The 19,009-nt window shown below is 37.9% G+C and overlaps 1 protein-coding gene across 3 annotated transcripts in view; it reads left to right on the plus strand.

Annotated features, from left to right (window-relative positions):
• Positions 1-19,009, plus strand: part of LOC117963340 (NHS-like protein 2) — a 94,439-nt gene that overhangs the window by 30,594 nt on the left and 44,836 nt on the right. The window contains exon 1 of one of the 3 annotated variants that reach the window (XM_034903067.2): positions 6,602-6,623. The exons of the other annotated variants lie outside the window; for them this stretch is intronic. Coding sequence (XP_034758958.2) covers positions 6,617-6,623 — 7 coding nt within the window. The 5' untranslated portion in view covers positions 6,602-6,616. Of the gene's footprint in view, positions 1-6,601; positions 6,624-19,009 lie in introns of those variants that run through there. 3 annotated transcript variants of the gene reach the window in all.

Here is a 19,009-nt window from a genome sequence, read left to right on the forward strand (position 1 = left end):
TGTATGATATTTTGTACATTGTGGAGGACTCATGTATACAGTGAGAACATAGAAAAGTTTGGGAACGAGAAAAGGCCATTTGGCCCATCAAGGCTCATCCCTTGTTTCAAGACCTGTCCCTTGTTATCATTTTGAATGGCTGCATTTGGCAGCCAAGATATGAAAGGGAATCTGCCTTTTTTTAAATGATCAATGCATCATGATGGATTCTAGCAGGCTAAAAAGCTAGTACTGCGAGTCGAACAGTCTACAACTGCTATTCAGTCAAAGAACTCATGCAATAGATAGAATATTTATTACAGATTAGACACAATAGCACATTTATGCATATTATACATTCTTGGATACTCTGGGAACCCCTGCCTATGAATTTTCCTGCTGATAGGTGGAGAAGCTGACTGTAGGAAAGCCGTGGGCAGGGGGCAGGATAGCTGCCCTCCCCCTTAGACCAAGCCAAAAAACAGGTGGAGGCTGGGGAGGAGGAGGCAAACTCCAATGACTCGGGAGAAGGGAAAATATCCTGAATAAGCGGCTGTCCCAATTAAACGAGAGGCAGTTGAGATGACCTTAGTCACACATTTTGTTTCTTAATGAAAAGAAAAAGAGTGCAATCACATCACATTATGATTAAATCTTAAATACATCATTTAAAATACGAATCAATTGTTTTTTGTTATTCCTTAACCAAATTAATTGCTTTTTTTATTTCTGCATGAAATGAAAAAGAATGAAATCACATCTCATCACAAGGCGAGGCACCTGCGATGTTGACAGACCAACTTTCTTTGTAACAGCAGCCTGAGAAACCACAGGAGACTCCTCCTTCAAGAGGTCAACATGGTTTATGCAATTTACACAAGTCACAGCGTAATCACATACTCTCTGCACTGTGCTACGTGACCTGTCTTGCTCTGAAAAGTGATCTCCGTTCATCATTTGAAAATACTGTACCCCTATTAATTGAAGTGATGTCCCAATTAAACAACGTAAATAGCATTGGGAAGAACCATAAAGGCTATAGTATAGCTAGTCATGCTAGAAATCTCAACTATTTCATGCTCAGACATTTTTTTTTATTGGTTCTGCAATATGTGGATGCTACACAAGAAAGGAATAGCAGCTAGCAGCGAAAGGTAAACATAGTATGATGTCATCATTTTTAAAATAACTACTTTTCTCAACGGCATTGAGAAAATAAAAACAAAAAGATAAAACAATATTTTAAAAATGTTTTTGATTTAAAACGCTGCATAAAAGCATTACGGCAACTCCAGTGGATTAACATGAGAATTCCCTAAAGGGTTAAGAGCACTCCACTTCGCAGGGAAGTAATTGTGTCTTCATGTGTAAATATTTGCGTCTCGTCCGTACCTTATTTGAATACGGAGCTACCGTGCAAGCGCATAATGTTTATTTGGTTATTTCACCGCTGTTTGCAGCATTGACAACTGGGACACTTGGCAAATAAATGAGCCAATAAGAAATCCGGTTTTCCTTGTTAAAGACAATAACTGATACTGGACAACGGTGGAGAGAGATCTAATTCTTTACACCTTTATTTATTGTTAAAATGTGGGGGGCTCGGATCACAAATCAAGCATCTTTTTTTCATCTAATCTAGCCTTGGGACGCAGGAGCGTTTTTAAAAGGTTTTTAAATAAGGATTTTATTACATGTGCACTGATTTATTATAGTGCATTTTCATTTTCCAACATGTTTTAACAGCGTACTGAATACTCGAATTATAGTCAGTTGAGTGCTTTAGTGCTTTCATACCTACGGTACGGTAATAAAATGCAGTTCCCACAAGGTCCAACTCTTGACAGTCAAAAGCTAAAAAAGTACAGGAAAGGAGTCATTTTTACAGTAATTGAATATCTAAATACTAGTGAATTGCCTTGGAGTATAAAGCACTATTCCTAGTTTTTGAAAAGACCAGTACATCTTAATATAGATGCTTCTGCAGCACAGTTCAGATTCTTGTTTCAAGTGTTGTTTTCTGAGAATCGTGTGCTTTGGCCAGTTTATAAAAGGTTTGTAAACACATTCTATACATGGTGTTCCGAGAATGTCAGTAGAACTGATTCCTGAAGCTGGACCTCCAATAAAAGTTCAAGCTTGAGGCCTTGACTGCATTTCAACAGTATCACCATGGTAACTAGTGTCTGCAGTGGTGCCTTGTCATTTTTCTAAAGGTAAACAAGCTTTCAGATAAGGAAGATGATTTCCACTAAGGAACAGTATTGGTTTTTATACAAAATAAAAAGCTCTGTATTTAAGCTCAGTAATTATGGAAGTCTATGTTGCATAAAAAAACAAGCTGAAGTACCGTTTTTTGTGCATAGTTTCCCACGCAATATTGCTTCTCTGGCAGTGAGCCGTTTCCTGAATGTTTATTGAGATATCCTTTCTGGCCCTACATGTTGTTTTTAATAGGGCTGTACATCAGTCATAATGCTATGCATGTTATACAAGGGCCACATTACAATTTGTTATATGAGAAAGTGCAAAACATACAAATCCATTTAGAAGGACTTTGTTTCTGAGCTACAGTATATGGCGTGTATAATCTACTGCTGCAGAGATAACCAGAGTGTGTATGTGTGGTTTGACATTACAAACTGGACTGTAAACAAAGTATACTTTTTGATGTACAAAAGGGCAAACTATGGAAGAATGTACTACACTAACAACAACGTTTTCTTTCATTTTTATTTTTGTACATTTTCTTTTAGGACTAGAAAAAAAAAAAACATTACAAATTAAGAACAAAACATTTATTATTCACATCTAAACCAATCTGCAGTCATACAAAGCACTCTTGAGATGTATATGGATTTGTGGCCTTTATTTTAAAGTGTTACCTGTTTTAATGCGAAGTTGAATACATTAGACACTCATTGCAGCATTATTGTTAGTAAGAATATAAAGGTTTAACATTTTCATTTCTAAAACTATTTCATTCAAATTGGTATAATCAGTAAATTAGCACATTCCTGCCTTTTAATATGGTCTAAACTTTACTGTTACATAAAATACATAGGGGCTCTGAAAACTGGCAAATTCTTTTTTACATACAAATCTAAATTGTAATTACTCTCTGCAATTACAACATTTGGCCACTGGATGGCAATGTCTACTATGAAAAAAATATATACATTTCCCTCATAATATATAATATTCAAAGATGTATAATAAAAACATTAAAAACTTTAAAGTCCTTGTGACAGCGTCTTTTGAACGCAATTCAGATTTTTTGGTCACAGGCTCATCAGATTTTATTTAGTGATTCATTTCTATCTGTTCCCAAGTGTTTGTACTGTTGCCATCCAGCTGCCTGGAGGCCTTGTGAAGACCTGACCCAAGCCCACTGAAGAAGAAACCCCTCTGTCTGATGTCACTGAACCTGCATTGCTCTGCAAGATCCATTGTCTCAGCAGCATTCCTTAGCCAGTGCGCTGGCTAATTGCAGAGCTGTCAGTCTACCAGACTGGCAGCTTGCCTCCTGTCAGTCAGACAGAAGTGCAGTTGGCTAAAACCTGTGGTAGCATATGGAAGTAGCATTGAGAACTGATTTTGTTTTATTCAGTATAGTAGAAGAAGCTGCATCATTTAAAGAGGGAATCTTACACGCACAAGCAGCCTTATCAGTATCTTTTATTGAAGACCTTTTGCCGTTACTGTTGGATTGATTTGAAAGTTTGTATACAACTTGTAACAAAGCACCTATTAAAAATGAACATAATCCTTTGCTGGTATACAGTGCCATGATCTCCCGTGTAAAGCACACATGCTTCTGTCTTGTTTTTTAGACTGTAATTCAGGATATATAGAAATTTCAAATACAACGCTGTACAGTAACTTAAAATCGCTGCCGTTTCCTGGTACCTAACACGATATAGGAGGTAAGGACTATGGATGAAACCCTAGGTACCTAGGTTCAGAAACCAAGGTGTAGTTTGGTTGGGGGTGATAATAATAATAATCACCCCCAACCAAACATAGGGTGTGCTGCATTGGCCATTGCACGCACAGCGGCTATGGAAATCATCTGGGGTTGGTTCACTTCACTATGGCATAACAAACCCTACTGGTTAAGTGGCAGACAAGGCCAGGAAGAGGCTCTCTTCTCTAGGGTTCAGTAGCTTGACAACAACCCCTACTTAGAGTGAAAAGTGGTTGCCTTGACAACAGGAATGGAGAGCATCCAGAGATCTTACGTGGGTTTTAGCAGGGAGGTGAATATTATTATTATTATTATTATTATTATAGTTTTTGTGATTTTATAATACGATATATAAGAGGTTATGATGAGGTTGTATAATGCACTGGTGAGACTGGACCAGAGGGACAACTGCATGAGATGCCCTGTACAATAAGACACACACAACATATTAACCACATTTTAAACCGCATCTAAGGCCGCATTCAGACTTCTTTTACAGTGGTGAAACTGAGAAGTGAATTAGAGTAAACGTCAAAGAAAGGCTTAAAAAAAAAACCCCACAGTCTATTGAGGTTCATAATCTACTTTTTAATTAGATTTAAAGAAGATAGTGGTATCTTTATGTGCCATAAGAGCAAGGCACAGTGCTACCCGGGCACCGTGCCTGGTTCAAATAAATAGCAGGCCCTTTGATTGGGTATAAAGTGCAGTTGTAGCATGAAGCTGCGCCCCTCCTCAGTAATCAGAATGAACTACTTTCCTTCCATCATGATAAAGCTTCTTTTCTCCACTGTTAATATATCTTGTACAGACAGTTGTCTCTTTACTATGGCCCTTTATTGTATGGGATGAAGCAGCCCATTAATGCCCCGGCTATTTTCTTTACTACGTACTGTGGATGCAGTGCTGCTGACTGTATCTACAATCTCAGGAACATCACAACATAGGCAGCTTGCTGTCATCTACAATTCTGGACAATACAATGCAAGGTGAGTTTCGTTAAGACTACTTTTTATTGGGTTAGACCTTTTTGTATTGTACAGGTTTAGCTGTTTTATTTGACTGATTTATGACCGGTGAACCAGATACATCTTACTGAAAACTAAAGAGCACCAAATTGGCTTGGAGTGAGTCACCCATAGGGATCGAAAAGAGGAAATGGGGATAGCTGTGCTCATTGTGCTTTAGCAACACCTGCTGGTGAGACAGATCCAGGCAGAAACTCTTGAATTGATCAGTGTTTTTTTTTCCAAACGAAACTACCTGCTATGAGCCATTTGTTTTTTTTTGTCATTTAGGGTGTTCTGTTATTGCAGTACAGCTAGACAATGTAATTGGCTGTGGCGTGCCTTGTAAAGTATAAATTCTCCACACTAGTGCCGCACTGTTCATGAAACAGGCAGTGTTGTGAGATACACTGTCACTACAGATTGAGTTCCCTGCCGATGAGATGAGATGAGGTTAATAACTCTAATCACCAATGCAGACGTGCCTCTTTTGCATCGTGGTTATGATACTTGTGGTGTGTAAGGTCTCTGGTTTGTTCCCAGCCTCTGCCCAGTTACATTCAGTTCTGATAATCAGGTGTTTAGGAGAATTGTGGTTGTATTAAATACTGTATACTCAATAGGGTCACATGACATTTGTTTGGTTGATGTCGTGGCACATGTCCTGTAATGAACAAAAATGCCTTTTAAAACTATTCCATAACTGTTACAAGCTTTACTAGTAGTATCACTAAAAATGCATGTAATTATAAAATTAGACATACACTTCTTTGTCAATTTATTTTGTGTTGTAGGAATTGTGGAATCAAAAAATCAAACCAAATACTAAAACCATCATTGCGTAATCTCTTCAGGAAACGTTAGGTGTGAAGCATCTTGCAATTCAGCTATACCCTGTACCTTTATCCATTTCTGTAATACAGTATATCATTTGTAACATCCTCGAACAGTCGGTCTCCACAGCTTTAAAACCAGCATGCCCTGTTTGAGTGCTTAACACTGTGATTACTTTGCAAGGTGTGAAGGCCTATTGGTGTGGTGTGGCCAGCCTAAAAAAGAGGAATGTCATTTTATATACATAGCATATCATCAATAAATCGATTTGTAGGCAGTCCTAGCATTCTGTGGCTAGTGAAGGGGATAATGTTAGTGCAGGTTCACTCTGTAGACTGCGTGGTTTATTAGATGATAGCAGAACTGTACTTTTTGTTTGATTTCATGTTTCCCATCCTGGTCATTCTGCTCTTGTTCGTCTCATTTCCTCGGCAGTGTATATGTTTCCGTCATGCAGGAATTTAACCGTCATGTTGAACAATGATAATGTTTTGATGGCTTTGGAATATTGAGAATGATTGATCAAGAACTGCAGAATTTCAACTGGGTGGTCCGTCACTGGCGACTGGAATTGTTGCCAGTTGTCTTGCCTTTGCTGTGTGCTCACAGGCTCTCATGCACAAACCTATGGCAGGCCCGTGATTCTGAAAATAAAAATACAGTGGGACCTATTTACAGAGGCTGAGGGAAGGACTTGAAGTGTCTGGAAAGTTTCCAGTGGGACTGAGCTTAATAAGGAAGCTAGCATTCATAAACAAGAGGACCTCTGAGCCTGCCAGGGACGGAGGGAGAGACAGGCTACAGATTACCCACCGCTGTGAATGCCAGCATGACAGGTGAGTTCACTTCCTCTTGTATTACCTGATGATACAGTGGTGGCTGTGAATGTGACTGAAGGAAGAACGGGTGTTAAATACCTAATTTAAGGATACAGCTCATTAATATGTGTAATAGTTTGAATTTAATTAGTACTCTAATTATACGTTTCTTTCTTACGATTTTAAGATGAAGAATTGAGCACCACCGTTTTTTGTGAATTTTACTAAGAAGGTTAGAAAATAGATATGGTACAAAAGTAGAAAAGAAGATTAATAACTACTTTCAGTCAAGCAATAATATTTAGGTAATGGCTCAGCTTCAGTTTAAATATCGATTTACATGGAATAGAATACATTTATCAATTGCAGATACTTTGTCCTTTCTATAGGAAATATTAATAGTCTTAAATCAGTAAACAAATAATATGAACATGCACTGCGAGTAAATATTAGAATACAAATCTCTGAATTCTGATTTAATAAAGCATTATGAAATCGTAATTCATTATTTTATCAATCTGTTTTCAAACTGCATTTATTTTCATTCAAATTCACGGCACACAAATGTAACACCCATTTCATTTGTTCTTATTTATTCCAGTACTTTTACTTAATTTCTTAGTTCGCTCTTTTATTATCACTCTGTTTACTTGTTAAATCATAAGCTTGGTGTCTCATATCATCTGTTGAAGCAACATAAAGACACCTCTAAAACATTGGTTTGATTTTTTTGGTCCCTATTTAAAGTGATCACTTAAAGCTGGGACTTTTCAATTACATTCTATCTATCTGTCTGTCTATCTATCTATACAATAAATAGTAAAAAAACAACAAAAAGAAAAATTTAAAATCTTTGTTTTAGATCTATTGCTTTGGCTTCTAAACCTCCCCAAGGTTACAGCTATGCAACCTATGTATCCTGCACAAACAACAGAGCAGTTTCCATAGTGATAAAAATATAAGAGTCTTAGAAATGTTATAAATAAATGTGTATGTATTGTACTGGTTGAGTATCTAGTATGTATGTTTGCCAAAAAAAGAAAAGCTGTCTACCATTAGAATAATTTCCTGTGAGTAAACTGTGTTTACCAAATCATATGGTATGTATTTACTTGCTGTCTAAGTTTGGCCCTGTTGTATGTTTATGTTTAAAGCAAGACATTCCATTGCTGTAAGATTCAGCAAACCCTGCAGTTTAATGAATCTTCCAGTTTCTCGTGCCATTTCATGATCATAAAATGATTCAGTCTAATTAAAGGATGCTGTGGTCTACACATATGCTTAGCTTACGTTTATGAGTTCTCCCTGGCTTTGTTACAGTCCAGTATGCTGCCCTGAATCATTTTAAGCAGTTTTTAAGGATCAGGTGAAAAACTCAGTGCCTAAGATAGGGGACTTGAGTGTGATTCCCTGGCATGGCTCACATCGAAACCTAGGAGTCTGAAAACGTGTCCAAAGGGAGGTGCAAACACAACTTTGAGAGCCGTCAGAGGTTGAGAAGGAGTTTTGTGCAATTGCATTGGTGGCTGATATTCCAAAGCTCAAGGTACACTTCAGTTTGGCACTCCATTCATAAGCCCCTAAAAATCCCTTCAGTTCAATTACACTGCGGGATATTGTAGAGGCACCTATACCTTCATCTGTATGTTACACAGTTTGCATTATATCTGAAGAACTGTTTGTCTAGTTGTAATAAAACTTACCATTCATACACCACTCTCCATGTGAAAAGGAGCCTCCTATCCCCCTGCCCTACCACTTGTTGCCTCTGGGCCTAGTTTTTGTGCTGTTTTAAATAGGGGGTTACTTTTAAAATAATCTCCTGGTATTTATTTATTTATTTATTTATTTATTATTCCACGCAGCCTTCAGATATTATTGACAGTATTTAAGCAAGTTGGTGTTGTCCCAGGACTGAGTCAGAGGTAACGCTCCACAGAACTTGCATGCTGCAGAATGGAAAAGAGTTTGAAAGCTGAGAAGAGACTTATCCCACTCAATTCTGAAACAAATGAAAGTTCCTGTCAGAGGGACAGGGTTTTATTACAGTCAGTTGGGAAGCTGAACGAATGTGTGTTTGAACCTTGTGCTGGGTGGAGCACATACCACCCTCTCAAAGTAAGTGTAGCACAGCTAGTGACAGCATTTCCTCATGAAGCAAAGTGAACATTTTTTTTTCCTTTTTCAATAACATTTCTTTTAGTGGACTGCCTGATATTTATGTTACCAAATTCTGACATAAACAGCTTTATCCACTGACATTTTCTGCTAAGCAGTGTGTTTCTGCACGCACTGTATCAAGTTAAAGCTATGAGTGATACAGCTGTCTTCCTTGACCACATATATAAGAGAAGCTGGGAGGCAGCTCCTCAGGTCTTAGCAAGTTTAGGGATTATACAGTAGCAGGTCCCGTTTACTGAGATAGCTGTGCTTGGGTGATTTTGTTGGATTTTGTTTTGCGCTCGATTTTCCTAAAAGTAGTAATAACCCTTAGGTTTGATTGCAATACTTTGCACTGGCATACAAGCAAGTGTGAACATATTAAGCAAATACTGAAGCAGGTTAATGGTTATTTACACAAAGTTAAACATATTTTCATAATATACAGACTTATTACTGTCTTATTACATTTTGTGTTTCAATTCAAACACAAAATGTCGAGTGATTGAAAACGAGACAACACCCACAGTACAGAAATGTTCATTAATGATCAACAAAATGAGAATACATAAAAAAAATAAAATAAATAAAAAAAACTGTACTCTGAACCTAGTCTTCTGTAATATTAGCACAGTTTATAAATTACTTGACCTTCGGTCTTGTAATTTATGACATCACAGAAACCCTAGATGGAATTATTTTCCTGTAACTCACTGAAGCCTGTTTATTCTGTATAACTGAAGATATTTATACAGGGCGTTCATTGAACTGAACTGTTAATCGTCTTGGCAGGAAAATAAGCAATGAAAATGTTGAAAGGTTTGGATGCGTTGCTTCCTGTCACATGTTGTGAATGGAGACCCAATTACTGTACCACATCCATTGCTCCTAAACTCCCTATTGATGCCACATGTTTGTATTTTATTACATCTCTAAACTTCTAAATCGTCTATTCTCCAGGGCACTGCTTATCTAGCATGCTGCGACAACAACCTGTTAATGAAAAAGGATTTCATCACAAAGAGAATGTATTTGTATCGCCTCAGTGCTGCAGTGTTTCCTGCGGTTGCCTGGCAACCCAGAGCAAGGGTCTAGAAGCTGTATTTTCGATTTTGAGAAACAAACTGAAAAAAAGTTGAGTTTTGTAGAAAAGAACCTCTTTCAGAACAGCAAGGGATATTAAAAACCACCTGAACAATCAGCTTGTTGCCAGGCATTTTAACAGATGTGTTGGCTTGCCTAGCGTTGGTGTAATTTACAAGGAGTTAGTACAGAAAAATATGGTGGCATTATCATGTTTCTATTCTTTAGCTTTGGGGTTGTTAGAATTTACTATGTACACGAATTGTGCACTACAAGAAAGAAAAATGAACTACAAAGAAAAGCTAAATAAAGTGGTAAGATACTAATAATTTTGAGTTCTAGTCAAGCCATGCTGTATCACAATAGCTAGATGCTTCCCTGCTGGTTATAATTTGATCAGCTGCCTTGTTTAACATTGTGTCCCTTGTGCAGTATTACATTCCCCCCTAACCGCAGAGGAATCATTGAGGAATGGTCATGCATCGCACACTTCTAGAATAATATTATGGTTATTTATCACCCTTAAAAAAAATAATAAACCAAAGTTTGAAAAATACATTTTGGTTCTCGCTCCACCTTAATCTCAGTATTCTTTCCTTTTCGCCCTGCAGATGTGTGTGGATTATGGTAATAGGTGTATACTTTCTCCCTAAAGCAAACAGATGCAATAGATAAAGCACCACACTACTGGAGCAGGGAGTTCTCAGTGCAATCCTACATCAGGTGGCCAGACTTTCCTCTCACCTTACATTAAAGTTTCCATTACCTCAGCTTTCTGCAGCTAATTCAATTGTACAAATGTGGAGCACATGGCCTAGTCTCCATTTATTACATTTTGTAATGTTTTGAATCTAAAGGGAGATATTATCTGTTACAAAGAATAATGGTTTACAGAAAATATTTTACACTGACTGGCCCAGGACTAATGTGGTGATGTATTGAATTGAATTGAATTTGAATTGCCTACTGTGTGAGTTATGTGCAACTATTCAGCAACAATCATGGGAAGGTAGAGGTTCAGTTATGAAACCCCTATATATATATATATATATATATATATATATATATATATATATATATATATATATATATATATATTAGCTCAGAGAGCCAGCTGCCCACACAGTCGTAGACGAAAGTATTGGCACCCTATGCTTATCATACCATACTTAAAGGTAACCGATTTAAGGATAAGGATTTGGTAAACTTTAGCCACTTTTTAATGAAACAAAAAGTAAAATACACAATTTCTAGTAATTTTATCAAATAATCTTTATAAAACAAAAAACAGAAAACTGTCTTCTCGGCTGCAGTTCATCTACAGTGAGTTTATGTTTTGTTTATAGGTGTATTGGTATAGAAATGTACAAATGTACTCTGATCCAACACAAGTCTGTAGTAACATGTTCATGTTGCATGAACTCTGACATTTCAGTTCTGCCTATAAACAGCTAGATGTACTCTTCTTTGCCTTGCTGTTAATAAACGTGTTTTAAAGAAACTCTCTTTCATTTAACATCGTCTCTGGCTAGTCAGCGCCTGTCTCGATCCATCGTGCTAGGTTTTGGTTTCGTTCAAAAGCCAGGTGACATAACGAGGCCCACCTCTCATGAAAGAGGCCTAAGGGTTTCAGTGCAAATTCATTTCTGTTGCGCGTGCTTTTTGTTTTTAATGTAATATAATGCCTAAACATCAAAAAAGGTCTTTGTGATTGAGTTATTAACTAGATTTGACAATTGATTACATGAGTGCTTTTCCATTTCAGTATTAATTCAGGGTAGCTTTGGGCTCTCTGGATGATTGTGGTAGTGCCTACAATCACCACTAGAGGGAAATGGAGAGCTGCAGCATTTAAAAATGTACATCTGTATTCCTCTGTTAACTGCTGGACAACCCCTTGCTTTCTTCATCAGTACTGTAGATCATGAAAATAGACCCATATGTCCTGTAAACACTGTGGCACCCACTGCCTCTCCATTTTCTTTTCATCCTAGATAATTGTTTTTATGGATAGGTTTATGCAGGTTTATTCTCCACGTTTGGAGCAGCACAGTCTTGTATTGTACTTGTAGTATAACCCTGGTTCTGGTGCCAGGTAACAGGCAGGTAGAGAAGGGTGGTTGCCCAGTCATTTGGTGAATCATACGAGGTACATGAATCGGATCACGTGTGTACTCAACATGGGTCTAGTCCTGAGATTTTACTTACTGCTGTAATGTTAAAAAGCCACGTTTGCAGCAGGTGGATCCACTCATTTATGATCCAGTCATTATTACAAGCACACGTTTGTGGTCTGTAATCACAGTCACAGGTAATTACAAAACAGACCCCTGAACAGCCTCAAATGGGATACCTCTAAATCATATTTTAGAGACCAGTCTGTGCCTAAAGGGATGAGGTAACAGGTCTGTCTGGTTAGAGAGTATATTTTCACAAATTGGGTAGTGGGAGGGTTTGATTTGAACTTCATATTCAGGCCTCGTGATCTGAGTGTCTGCAATGAAGCTCGACTGGATTAAACATTGCATTTGCGTTGCCAACTGTTTTAACAATACAGCGATAATTGCACAATTTAGGAATGTTGTTTTTTCATTGCATGAGTTAGTCCTCAGATTCCATCTCTTTTGTTAATTTGGTATAAATGGCTTAGTTTAGTTTTCTATATACAGGTAAATGCCCTACAAAAACATAAGAATATAGGGAGTGGGTGTAACATGATATACAACAAGCATGAGAGGGTCAAGTATCAAATAACTTTTTCATATTCTGTGGTCCTGAGTGATAATTTCATACCAGATCATTTTGGAATTTGTCTTGTATTCAGTTAAATCCAACGACAGCATGACCGGGTGAATTGCACTGCTCCAAATGGTATCTGCTAAGCAGACACAGCCGATCTCTGAATTTAGTTTAATTTCAAGCAAATATGAAGTATCCTAACCAGACGAGGATATCATTTCTGTGCAATGTGGCTGAGCTCATATCTTTATCACTCCCAGGAGACGAGAGCTGGCTAGGCAAACCAGCACAGGCTAGAAAAGCACATTCCTCAGTTTGATACCCTGTTAATCTTATTAGACCCTCACTGACTCACAGACACTTTGGCAGTCAAGCACACACAGCTGGAAAAAAGTTTTCTCCTGTGCTATGCAGCCTTTTCTCCATTACTAGTCATATTTAGTGCTCCAGATAATGTCTTATTTCCATAATAAACCCATCCTTTTTGGAAAATGTGACCCATTCTATAACCATTTACTTCAATTAAATAAACACAAAGCATTGACAAACATTTTGCAACACCTGTCACAACATTTTCTGTAGAAAGTAAGTGCCAGCTTGGGCGGACAACTCTGATTTGACATGGACAGCTGGGTAATCTGTGAGCGCAGTCTGCTTTAGAATGGTCCATAGAGATATGGTTCTTGGGACTGCTACTCATGAAACATCCACTGGAAACACATGTATTTCGCATGTAGTTTGTAAATGCATCTTGTATATGTTACCAAATACTGTCAAGGATGCCAAACACATTTGAGGGGCAGCTCATTTTTTGAAAAGAGCATTTCTAAGTTGTGGTCCAACCCCAGCAATAACTGCTGTAAAAAATCTGCTTCTATTAGAATTACCTGTTGAGGTATACGATGGAACATTGATATTATTGTTGTAATGTTGCACTAATAATACATGGACTGTGTTTTACAGTGCTTCTATTAAACTTCCTGTGGCAGAGAAGGAATTGGAGCTCACAGGTGTATATTGGTAAGCTGAGAGCGCTCTCTGAAAAGCTACATGAAAAGAGTTTGATGATAGGCTTGATTGAATGTTAAATAGATCATTGATTTTAGTATAAATAGGAACTGGTGACGAAGGGAAATAATTCACCGGCAAGATTAGTAGGCTTGTAGGAGCCGAGCGGACATAAAACTTCCCTGTACACTGCTAAAGAAAACAAAGTGGTAATTTGCTAGTTTGAGTCTGCGGGGAGACGCTGAGCTGCTTTGAATCTTTTAATCCGGTATGGCAGAAGGTGTCGAGAGTTTAATGACCAGGCTTAGTAGGCTTTTAGGAGATGAGTGGCAGTGAATCACAAACTTTACATCTTTACATTTCTAGTGTACCGGGTTGACATGGCAACCAACGTATAGGTGTGGGAAAGGTGTTTTTGTTTTTGACTCTGGAAAGTCTGACCTATATAAAACTATACTGTGCTTTGGCCACCACTGCTGGTACCCTAACGACGGCTCACTATTCTGAAATAGAGTCTTAACTAGAGTCAGGAGGCTTGCTGGTCCAGTGGTTAGAGAAGGAGGCTTGGTACCAGGAGGTTCCCAGGTCAAACCCAGCTCAGCCACTGACTCACTGTGTTTGACCCTGAGCAAGGGGAGTGTATCGCAGTACTGTACCTCCCTTTCCCTTTTTGTTTAAGACAGATTTGAGAAAATATAGTCCCTTCCCAGAAGCTGGATAGGGATATATACTATATATATATCTCCCATCCAAAATCAGCTTTTTACCATTGTGGTACCATTATACTGTATGTGATTCAAGAAAGCGATTGTATATGTTTAAAACATCAGTTCAACAATGCCTTAATCATATTGCCTGTTGGATTTAATCCTACATAAAATAATCCCCAAAACAGATGCACTGGCTCTTTTGTAATCGGTATGAGTCTTTGTGTGGCCACTCCACACTGTTTGGCCAGCAGTTAAGCTCATGTATAGGTGCCCATGGGGCTAATTACTGTGACATTGAGTCTGTACTTCAGCCTGTGCAGAGGCACATGGGATCCCTGGCTCACTGGCGCTTTCATTCATTATTTACAGCTCTGCCTTTCTGCTTGGATGTGATTTATTTTCCAACATGTATTTCATCATGAATTTTAAATGGAGCATCACCATTTGAAACAGGAAATCAATAAACTGCATTCATGTAGACACTGCTGTTACCACTGAACCTGGATCTCAATGTACTAGCTCGTGCACGCTGTATAAATACGCACGTTGGTTTGTGATTTTCATAAAGATGATTTAGTGGCTTTCTAGAACACTAGAGGCTGTGTGGTCCAGTGGTTAAAGAAAAGGGCTTGTAACCAGGAGGTCCCTGGTTCAAATCCCGCCTCAGCCACTAACTCACTGTGTGACCCTAAGCAAGTCACTTAACCTCTCTGCAGCTGATGCATAGTTCACAAACCCTAGTCTCTGTAAGACGCCTTGGATAAAGGCATCTGCTAAATAAACAAATAATAACTGATAACAAAGTACATTTATTAAAGCTGTGCTCCTGTCAACGCTCAGACAAATCTACTGAAAAAGCAGAATTAGGCAATGTCCTCATGTCAACGCTCAGACAAATCTACTGAAAAAGCAGAATTAGGCCATGTGCTCATGTCAACGCTCAGACAAATCTACTGAAAAAACAGAATTAAGCAATCTGCCACACAGTAGGTCCTAAACAGTTGTACTTTTGTAAGGGTTCAATGTATTTTTTTTTCATAGAGAAACACTATCAGCAGTGTGGTAGCTTCTCTCAGATTCTGGCTCTTTGGGATCAGAAATCCCAGAAGACTCTCCAGAATGCCCATACGCCTGCAACCTTCTCCCCCCTTCATTCAAAATGTTATCTGGGTGCTTGTTATCCTTCAGGCATGTCATAGAAATCCCAGTATGTATGTTTTAAACAAATACATGGGTGGTATTGCTGAAGGAGTCAATAAGCAGCAGTTTTAGAACAGTATGGTAGTGCATTTTTTGCAGTTCCGTTATTGAGTTATAACAGAATGGTTGGCCACTGAAAACAATAGAGCAGTCTCTGCTTGTTGTATAATGAATGAATAATAGCATTGCTGTGGTGTGTTATGAGGTAATAACGGGTCTCCTGTCAATAAAGCCCAATAATAATTAAGTATTTAACACATTCATTCTGTCGCCTTACAATATTTCCTCCTCAAGTTTTTAATTACCAGCAGTGGATGACATCACCTCGTGACTATTTCCAACAGCCTGAATAATAACTGAATACTAAAAAATTCAGGCACCTCGTAATGTTTTGTGAAGTTTACTTTAGGTCGGAAAATGCATTGGCAAAAAAAAAAAAAGTTTTAGTTATTTAAAATATTTAGTAGCCTACAAGTGTTCATGCTGACTATGCTGTTTGTTCAGTAACTTGTTCACAGAGTGTTCATAAAGTTCATTCAAAGCCTCCAGGCTTTGTTAGAGGAGCATGGTGCCTGTGTTGTTATGACGATATGCTGAAATACAGTTTCTGAAAGTAATCATTCTGCATACAGTTATTTGATTTCTACAACTTGTCTCCTACAGACAAGTTTATATTGCTGTTGTGGTTGCTGTATTGCTGCAAACACTATTCACATTTTATTTTCTTTTTTAAATGTTATTTTCTATAATTGAAATAGATAGATTGAACGTATAGGGCAGCAAGGATGCACACTTTAGTCTACACTGAAAGAAAACATTCAGAGGGCTTGTACTGGAACAGAATTTTTTTTTATCAAGCAGAAAAGGTAAATGAGATAAATGAACACTGTATATGCACTTTTTCCTATGGATTGATTAGGCACAGAGATTAAACATAGTTTGAAAGACAACATTTGAAGTCCTTTACCAGAGATTGAGGATCCATTTTCTAATATCGTTTTAGTTGCTTTCAGGAAATTCCATCACACTTAACAGCAGTATTACTCTGACAGAACAGAACAGACGTTTCTCTCTTTCGAATCTATCCCACTGGGAGCCCTTGTGTCTAGCTGTCAGAAAATCTGGATTGAATTTGGGATAATAACAGGCAGGAGCTACTGATCGTATCCCGCCTCCTGAGATCAAGTTAGTAGCAAGCCTTCCCTCCTTCACTGGGCATTAATTCCAGTTGATTTGTGAGTGCTGCCCAGCTTGACCACTAGTCCACTCCTGTGATTTGTCCTGTCCAGTCCACCCTACTTGGTCCTGTGGACTTCAGACTGCCAAAGGTACGTTAAGCCACTCGGTTGTAAAGTACGATTAAGCTATGTAGATATACTGATCTGAATGTAGTCCTGTGCTTAATGTTTGAGAAGGGATGTGTTTTTTGATTAATTGAATATGCAATAAATTTGAAATTGTCATAATAGTTGTTTTATTGTAACATTCAGTCTATTGTATTATTGTTAAAGTCAGACATGGCTTCATTCTAAGATTATATGGTGTACTGGGGTATGTATGTATATATGTATGTATGTATGTATGTATATATGTTTGTGTGTATGTATGTATGTGTATATATGTTATATATGTACATGTTTCTTTCCTATCTTTCTACTAAAGAATTTGCTGTTCAGCAGAAAGGCTTTGTCAGATACATTAACAGGTAACCCTTATTATTATTATTATTATTATTATTATTATTATTATTATTATTATTATTATTATTATTATTATTATTAATAATAATATATTACATTAAATGATAGAGTGGAAGGAAAGATGCAATGAATAAAGCAGCTAAGACTCTTATCTCAAATCATGTATATGTGCTTGTAATTTCTTAGGGGTATCCTTTTTATTTGTTATTCTACAGTGCAGACTGAACCCCACTGCAGTTCCTTACAGTATGTTTTCTTGTGTACCCGTTACCCCTTTCCCGGGGTGGACGAGCCTTTCAGACTGAAGAATAACACATTGGGTTAACCTTAACTATTTGCTGACTCCCCTGTGTGTTTGGTTCTTGTATTAACGGCTGCATTACAATGAACAAACACAAGATGGTGCTGTTTGTTTTGGTAGTGTTAAAATCCGGGGGGTTCAGTTTGAGCCTTCCAGTTGTAATGAATTGGCATCTCAGACCATTGAATTGGATGGGTAGGCAAGACTGGACGTGAACCGCAAAGATGAACATTTTACTATGCAGCTAAAGAGCAAGCACTTGTAGTTGAGTTAATGATAGTTACCCCTCCTCCGAGATCCATTACATTTTCTCAATCTAAGCTCGCCCTTGAGAGTAAGTACAAGTGTCCTCCTGGACTCAGAGAGCTCCTTGTTCTATAAACAGAATACTCCATCTGCGTTCATAGAGTCCTGTGGTTATTTCACTCATTAGCACAGCTTTAAAAAAAAAACAAAAAAAACATTCCACCCCTTTCGGTTATTCTGCTATCCGCATTCGTGAAATAACTACAGTGAAATAGGTATATATAAATCAGTATTTTTGGGCCGCATTTAGAAAATTGTTAAAATATATATTATAAAAACCTTTGAATTTTTCAGTAAAATTTATAAAAACTGGAAATACAGAATTGAAAGATATTGATATTGAGAATATCAGTATCTGGGGTATATAAATATCTGTCCGTCTGTATGTCATGTTGTGGCGGAGTGTCCCGCCCCTATTTATTATTATTTGTATTTTTGTTTGCGGCGCGGATAAAAGCGCAGCGACTTTTGGTTATTGTTTTTTATATTTATAATTTAAAAACCCCGTGAGGATGCATGACTGATCAGCTACTGATTATTTAACTAGCTGACAGTCATGCATCCTTACCAAACGCGTGCAGACTGTGGCCGAGGGGTAATAAGATAATTAACAGCTAGTTAACCCCTCGGCCAGAGGATAAGAACCTGCAGCTGTCCATGCTGCAGAGTTGGGTGTACAGAGAGGAGGTACGGGGAGATAGACAGGAGACAGAATTTAACAATTGCTAAAACGTGCTGGATTAGCCAGCACGACACTTACTTGTTTGCCTGTCTGATTCGTTTGGCCCTCGTGCCCTTTGGTTTCTGTTTTGTTGTTTGTTTAAATCTTTTATTTTTGTTTAAATAGTTTGTTTTGTTTATTAATAAATTCAACTGAGTGCCGTAGCATTCAGCTTCACCCGCCCATCCATTGTTTTGGTTTCTGTACTTCCTGGTCCGTGACGTCACCACACCTCACCACTGCGAGCCATCCTGCCACACATGTGTATACAGTGGCTGTAGGTCATGGCTATCTGCAGGTAATACTCATTTCTCTGACGTTAATATTTTCAGTGTTCAGTGCATATTCATTTTTAGTGAATAAGATTTTAATATTTACTTCCTGTAGTTCTGATCTCAGGCTTCAGTTCCATGTGTAGCATTAATGAACTATAGAGACATTTGATGTGTGTTTGTAATAACAGATCATGGATAGTT

This window comes from Acipenser ruthenus, chromosome 26 (assembly GCF_902713425.1).
Source record: "Acipenser ruthenus chromosome 26, fAciRut3.2 maternal haplotype, whole genome shotgun sequence".
NCBI classification, from domain to species: domain Eukaryota; kingdom Metazoa; phylum Chordata; class Actinopteri; order Acipenseriformes; family Acipenseridae; genus Acipenser; species Acipenser ruthenus.